An 8,230-nucleotide genomic window follows, 5' to 3' on the forward strand; every position below is an offset into this window, starting at 1 on the left:
TAAAAAACTAGGGGAAAGTGTCCTGTTTTTTTAAAAATATATTGCGGAGTCATATTTATTCAAAAACATAGGAGAAAAATTAGTCACTATAAAGCTTGGGAACGTGTAAAGCATGGGCACTTTCCCCTATGTTAAAAAAATCAAGAAAAAAGGCTTGCATTTGAGATAAGGTGCGGTGACTGCACTTTTTAATAATACTAAAAAATCAACAATTTCTGATGATAAACGACAATAAAGATCTTCACATCTAAGGGTAAGATGCACGAGATCTACATGCTGACGTGGTCACCATCTTAATTTGCCGTTTCTGTCCGCCATTTTGAACAACTTTCAAAACTTAAAACTAGTCCTATTAAGCTGAAATTTTAGTATGTTATAGCTCATTTCAATACCTTTTCAAAATGTATCTTTATTCCGACTTAGGTCGAGCAATTACCTAAATACAGAGGTTCAAAATTTAAAATTTTGAAATATTCATATTTTGTAGATCTTTATTTTCTAATCCTGAATTTTGAAACCTAAACGAAATGCTTCAATAATCATTAAAAGTTGTTGAGGCTTTTATTTTATATATTTATTTTCTCTTACATAATTAAAAAAATAAACGAAAAGTGCATTTATTGATTTATTTTTTTTATTAATTTTTTCATCTTTGCAAAAACAGTTTTTCAGATCCTCAAATAATATGTTGTTATAAACAAAAACATTACTTTTCTTTTTGTTTATTTGTTGGATTTCATCGCCTAATGATGGCACTGTCTTTTTTGTGATGGTATCGATAAAAGAATTAGTTCTTCTAGATTCTGTATAGGTGATCTCGGAGTGGATCTGACATCACCTGCTTCTAGTCACCCATCGACATTGAACTTTTACCGAAAACCGCTTGTCGATATCTTTCTCCGTTCTCTCTGCAGAAGTGGTTATACGACGGATGGACTAGGCTTAGGGGTCCATCAAGCCTAATAAAAAAATTAAGCTATTTTTCACTTCTCCTTGTAAAAATATTGCAGATATTGAACCGCGACTTAAGTAAATTTTCTCGTAATTCTTGTATTATTTCGGCGAATATTATGAAATATGTATTTTTAGATAGCTATTATCGCACAATTTCGAAATATTATATCAGACTAATCAGTCAATTCGGTTAATTCTTTTTATAAAAAAGCTTGCCATTAGGTTTCAGTGTCTCTATGAAAAAACGTATGGAAGAAATGAATGGCGATAGAGGCTCTTGCATGGACGGGACGGCCATAAAAATCGATTTGTAGTACATAGAAACTCAACAAAAGAAGAAGACTTTTTCGAGATTTCTTCTTTTGTTGAGTTTCCTTAAAGGATTATGAGGTGGAATTATACTTATTTCCACCCACTGTATAATTTATGAAAAATCCAAAAACGTTCTTGCCTTTTAAAACGTAAAATATAATTTCCTTTCCAGAAAATCTGAAACAACTTATATACGGTTGTCTCAAAGAAAGATGTAAAAATTGAAGTTATTTTTACCGCATTTACTCATTTTTAATCACTTTATCTATTCTTATATTGCTCAAACCGTAAACTACACAGATACAACACGTTTCCTCAAAATGAAACTGTCATAAGTGCATTTAATTTGTATTAGCATTTTTGTTGCTAATGACGCATCATGCTTGAAGCGTCGTTTGCTACGATTGCAGATACAAAGAAAATGCAAATAGAACAGTTTCATTTTGATGAGACGAACGGTATATACATTGTCTCCTCAAAATGAAATTGTTCTAACTGCATTGTATCTGCAATCGTAGCAAATGACGCTTTATTATGCGTAATTAACAACAAATGCAGATAAAAATTAAATGAACTTAGGACAGTTTCATTTTGAGAAGACGACATATAATCCGATTATAATAAAGCAGTTATGACCCAAAAGGTTTTGTTTTTAATTGTATTACTGATAAGCTATTTTGAGCAATGTTTTGATTAATTTACAAATCGGTTCAAATCGGTTCTAAATAAGTGGTATATGATGCAAAATTATTTTTGGGGTTATATAGCATCTAGTGATCCGTCTAGACACATTTATGACTTAAGCCGAGAGACGGCATAATGTAATTTATAATCAAAATAATGATTTGACCTTAATTCCCATCAGTTTGCTTTTAACTAAACCGTTTCTCGGCTTAAGCCGGAGAGACGGATTAGTCAGAACTCTAAGTTACAAGTTCGAGCATTCCGCAAAGCATGGGACACTTTGTCACCCTTTTAATTAGATGTTGAACTGTAGAAGACGAGGCCCCTGCGAATTTATTATACACAAATGTAGATATTACTAGATAGGTAATAGAAAACACAAATGAAGTAGTACTCTTGAGTGTAAGGTTTAGTTAGATTTACTTTTTATGGTCTTCATTTTCTCTTTGCCCATCTGAAATAGTTAAGAAATCTAAAAATTCTAAATTAGAAATAGTCTCATATTCCGATTATTCCATCTTACTTTGCATTCCGAGTTGGTTCACGTCAAGAAGCTCACCTACAATAACTTGGGGGAATGTAGGAATCGTAGGAATGGACAGTCAACCTTCCTTCAAACGATGTAAATTTTCTCTTTATTTGCAAAGAGCTGTAGAGGAATTAAGTTGTAGTGTCATATGAAAAATTTAAGTTTTTTTATGTAGTAAATTCGAAAGAACTAATCATAAGTCCGAGTCCTATAAGTTACTAAAAGCTTCACAGAGCTCTTTGCAATGACTATTCGATACTCTCTGGACTTTAATGTTGTCTTACTATCTTTACAACGAAAATTTGTCATATGATATTGTCATACAGTTACAGAATTGTTCTTCTGGTTTACCATTTCTCATCTTGTCTCATGGAGTTAAAAAGGCTAAGAAATTGTGAACTAGCTTTTTGAATTTTAAAGAGAAAATTCGCATTGTTTGAACGTTTGAAGGTTCATTGTGTACGAAACATACCTTCGTTCCCTTAATCTTGGCTTATCACTTATAATTAAATTTTCGATAGCATCCAAACCAAATGACAGCACATAAGGGTTAATAATTCACATCGAATAACCTCGTTAAGAGATAGTGTCTTAGGTAAGAATCATGAACTCTTAAAATAAGAGACGGTCGAAATTTAAAACATAAATGCTTCTTTGAAACTTATATTTCTTATGCATACCTGAGTATAAATTCTTATTATTAAATTTTAGTGTAGGGCAAGTAATCAGTCGGAATGATTTCTCTAGATCCAGATAATATTTATTATTTTTTTTATTGATTAAATATTAAATTTTAGCTGTCCTTTACTTTATCCTTATTCGAGATTATTTTCAAATTGTGTTTTTATTTTCTTCGTCTTAATTTTTTAGCTCTTGAAAAGCTTTTATAGAGCTTTTTTAAATGGCTTTGTGGGGTAAATTTTCAATTAAAAAAAGCCAATACAACTGATTACTGAATCTGTTCACCTACAGTTATTTAGATCTTTGTTAGAAAAAAGGAGTGGTAAAACGTCCGAGGTATTGCAAACTGATCAAACTCCCAAGAGGGTGCTTTGTCTTATTCTTTTTCTCATTTTTCTGGATGCATATAAGATTAATGTTGATTTAAATTTGTCTATAAATCATCATAAAACCATTTTGAAGTTGAAAATTGTTCAAAAAGAGGGTACTTCTAAAAATCATTACCATTTTAATTAATTAATTGACTGAACTCGGTTAAAATTAGGCCCGTTGACCTTGAATAATTCAAGATTGCGATTTTTCCGGAGAAAGTTATCTATTTACGAAATGTACGAAATATTCAGCTAGACTAAAACGACTAAAACATATCCCAAAATGAACAAAATCGTCAGGACCAATTTTAAGATAAGTCAAAAAGTTTTTGGAAGGGATGGAAAGCATGTGGGTTATTAGAGTTATTTGGATAAATTGGATCGCTAAGGGATATTGACTTGTGTGATATCTCCGAAAACCGGAAATCGATATCTCTGACTGTTCAGAAACCAGAACGATGAAAATTTGAAAAAAAAATCGATTTTGGAAACTTCTATCTCTCTCTCTTCCTCTCTCTCTCTCTTGGAGATCGAGCAGTTAAAAAGCCACCAATATTTGTTTTTCATTGATTGAACTCAATAAAACAGGTCTATTATGGTTGGGATTTTATATAGGAGTATATGAAATACTCATCAAAATTACTATTTTATTATATATTTGCAATTGGGTTTGTAATGAGAGTTATATCAGCAAATAAAATGACAGAAACATTCGCGGGTGCGTAATCGAATAGGTATTTAATTTTCATCAATGAAATTAACCAATGGAATATTGCTGACAAGTTTCATCTCAATTTCCATTATATAAATGTGAATTAATATGATTAAAAATCTATTTTTATCTACGTATTTAGTACTTATAAAACTTATATAATAATTTGCATCGAAAGCGCTTAGTTTTGTCACTGTAATTCAATGAACTCAATATAGTGACTAGTTTAATAAAATAATTATAAAGGATCATTGGACTAAACCATTGTCCACAAAATAATTATTTAATTGCACAACATATTTTAGTGTCGTGGTGTTCTCTAAAAGACTCAGAAAACATTTGAAGTATTCAGTTTTATTGAACAATCCAGAGAACCTCACGAACTAATATATTTTATGATTTTTTAGATATTAACATTTTAGATTGGAACTATTAATATTTTAATAGCACAAATATTGTATGAGGAATTTCTTTATAAAACTTTTTTTTGCAATGCTTGGACTTTATTGTGTTAACATTGAGAGTTATAGCCTGAACTTTAACTATAAAATATTATTTTTATTTTCAGCATTTGTACTATTTTTTATCGATGATATTATCCATATTATCACTTCATACACTGAGTAAAAAAGGGGATGCGATTAACTTTTTTTCCTTGTAGCTTTATCACTTTTTAGGTGTAAAAATATATCAACATTTTTTAAATGTTAATTTTAAATAACGCAACTTTTAAGTGTAAAATTAACATGGAAAAGGGTAACTTTAACCCATAATACACCTAAAAAGCATAATATTTACACCGATTTCGGATCAATAATTCAGGATAAAATTAACATTTCCGGAATGTTATTTTAACTTTTTCGGATTTCTCTCAGTGTATGCTTATTTTTGTATTTCCATTGCTTTTATAAAGAGGATTGTAGATTGTATATTGTCGAAGTGTTTGGAATAAAATGAAAAATAAACTTAAATATTTAATTTGCATATAGATAGTATTAAAAATGCATTTCGTATATGAAAATTGCTGTTTCAAATTTTACTTTAAATCAATTTATTTATTTTTTAAATGTGTCTCGCAATTATTAATTTCTATTAATATATTTAAAGTAATGTAATTTAGATAGACAAAACAATTGTGGATCTAAACAAAATAATTGTGAGACCAGCTTTATTTAGAAATAGGCAAAAAAACCATATAACAGCTCTAAATGTAGCCCCCAAAAAGTTATGGTTACTTAAGAAAAATCTCCCATTTTCAGTATCAAAGATCAATTTCAACCACAATATCAGTCCCTTGATATTTATAATGACAAGAAAACATTGCATCCTGTCTCAGAATATCCATCATAGACTCTGTTTAATAAAGAGAAACTTCCTCGGAAATTTCCGTAGAGCTAAATAAGTTAAATTTTTTACAAACAAATTATTAAGTGCTTTTCCTATAATAGCAACATAAACAGGATGAAGCATTTAGCTCTCAGGAAGCATTTCTAATGGATTTTTTTTCCTATCTAAAAGAGTATTTTCCCATATTCCTAGAACTCATCAGTGATTTGTTGATTCTACAGTCGTATGTAACCGCCCAAAATTCCCCAAAAAGTTTCTAGTATCTTATCACTTCAGCGACTTAAGCTGATCCATCATGCAGGAAAACAGTAGACAGAACTTTATTGAATATATTTGAATTTGTTGGAGAATTTTTCGTGGAATTTTCTGTAATAAATTATACATTAGAACTCCGATGAACTTTTCGATTAGTTCCGGAAGACACTTGATGGATTCTCGATTGAGGATAGAGTTTAGCGGCAAGTATAAATTTGATGGTAATTTGAGGTAAGTTTACAGTTTGGCAGAAATACTTGAAGAGAGAGAATGAGTGGTAAGTTTGTGAAATCAGAGTGTTAAGTATCGGATTTCTTGAAATGTAAAATAATCTTTTGATAATTATTACTTTAGGAATTGTGTTGATTTTGGTCGTAAGTGCGGTTATTGGAGTCTCTATGCCGGTTAATTCGTCACCAGTTGTTGATCGAGATATTTGTACTCCATGTGAAACTACAACACCTTGCCCTCCATGCGAAACCACAACAACTTGTCCTCCATGTGAAACTACTACGACACCATGTCCACCTTGCCCTGAGACTGAGGGTCCAGGAGGCGGAGGGCCAGGTGGACCAGGTGGACCAGAAGATGGTTATGGACCCCCTCCTGATTGTACTAGAGAACAATTACCCCGGCTATTCCCCACGTATCATCCTGAATTCTTCTGGCAGTGCCGATCCATCAATGACGCCCTCATAATGCCATGTGGTCCAGGAACGGTATTCTCATATGAATTGCAGTACTGCACTTGGCCATAGAAATTATTTGGAAGCTCTATTGTCTGGCTATGATTGGCACACTAACAAACCGATTTAAAAAAATATTTTGGTATGAAGCGGGTATTTAATAAAGCATTTCCATATTGTAGAAGTCAGTTATTTCTTTTATTATTATCATAATTATTGTCAGTATTTGAAAATTCCCAATCTACTCTCCTATCTGGAATGGAGTCGAGAGAGTGAGTTTGTGGACAGAGGAGTCAGTATGGTTGATGATTCGATTGAGGACATGGGATGAGAATAATAAAGCTCTATATTCTAGATCTAGACTCTGAGGAGTGGATAAATTGGTTATCTCAAGGTGCAGGACACCCAATATTGCTTTAAAATCTTAACATGTTTGTTGAAATAACACTAAATTTAAATAAATAAGTTTTGCAGTGATACCATAGTGAGTTGTTGTGTTCCTTTACGACTAATTTATTTATTGAAAATATTGGAAAAACGTTACGTTATGGGTAACACATAAGATAGATCTGGAATATTTGAGATAAATAATTGTTTTCTTATATATTTTTCCTTAAAGAGCGGTGAAACATTTCGGTTTTCTTTTTAATAAATTTAATCTTTATTTCTATTGATACCGTTCAATATGAACACAAACTTTATTATTTTGAAACTGGGGATTGTTTGCAATTAAAGGATAGTAGTATTAGAATCATTAGAACACTTTCAAATTTCGAATAGCTAAATCATCAGGATATCTCTTCTATGTTTTTTAGACCCTTATACTTAAGCGAATAGAACTATATAAAAGTTAAGCATTTTTGGACTCACAAAGTTCCGATAGCCTTGGAATGATTTTTCTTACTTTAACATTTTAAGAATATGGTTCATCCTTATAGGATTTAAACACTACTCATACCAGGAGGGTGACATTAGCTCTGAAAAATGCGACCAGTTTTAGTGTAATTTTTTTCCTGTTTTCGTACATATTTCACGAGATAACTCCAAAACTACGTAGGTTGCCAATTTGTGGTTTTCGGTTGCCTTTTCGCTATGAAATTGGCTTTTATTTTGTATTAGTATTATTTGCTAATTCATTTTACAATGACAGAAAACAGCTAATAAACTCAAAAGTTTTTTCGGCACGCTAGAAACATATGGGAAACATAAGAAACGTCATGCTTCTGACTCATACCATGAAGTGGGATTAAAATTATAAAACCAGGTTTGGAATGATAACTTGTCGATACTATGGAATCAATAGTATCGATAAATCTATATCTGATAGATCAAGTTCATGTCGAATTTTTACGAATTGTTGGACCATTTATTGTGACATTCTTAAAAGAATGTGACTATTGATAAATACCTATAATAGCTCCAAAAAGTGTAGCTATCATTTAAAATTTTCAGAATCGACAGCCGATACTATCGAAAAGAAGTTATCATGTCACCCCAGATTTGTATAGATTTTAATGTGCTTCACTTTCAGTAGCAAGAAACTATTACTTGTCCTAGAGACGTTGCAATTCCTTTATGGCCACAACCAGCAGCACCCTCTTGCTTGGATTACCAGAAGTCATATTGGCTCCTTTTTGCCAGGAAACAGCAGCTTCTCTTTAAGAAGCTTAAAGACCTAGGGCAAGATTTTAAGGATTTT

The 8,230-nt window shown here is 31.5% G+C and overlaps 1 protein-coding gene across 1 annotated transcript; it reads left to right on the top strand.

The window, feature by feature from the left end:
• The first annotated feature begins 6,084 nt into the window (after positions 1–6,084).
• LOC129803285 (small proline-rich protein 2H-like) lies at positions 6,085–6,712 on the top strand. Its single transcript, XM_055849735.1, has 2 exons — positions 6,085–6,122; positions 6,200–6,712. The coding sequence occupies exons 1-2, from the start codon at positions 6,116–6,118 to the stop codon at positions 6,601–6,603; spliced, it is 411 nt and encodes a 136-aa protein (XP_055705710.1). The 5' UTR covers positions 6,085–6,115; the 3' UTR covers positions 6,604–6,712.
• The last annotated feature ends 1,518 nt before the right edge of the window (positions 6,713–8,230 follow it).

The sequence above is a fragment of the Phlebotomus papatasi genome, chromosome 2 (assembly GCF_024763615.1).
Source record: "Phlebotomus papatasi isolate M1 chromosome 2, Ppap_2.1, whole genome shotgun sequence".
Classification (NCBI taxonomy): Eukaryota; Metazoa; Arthropoda; class Insecta; order Diptera; family Psychodidae; genus Phlebotomus; species Phlebotomus papatasi.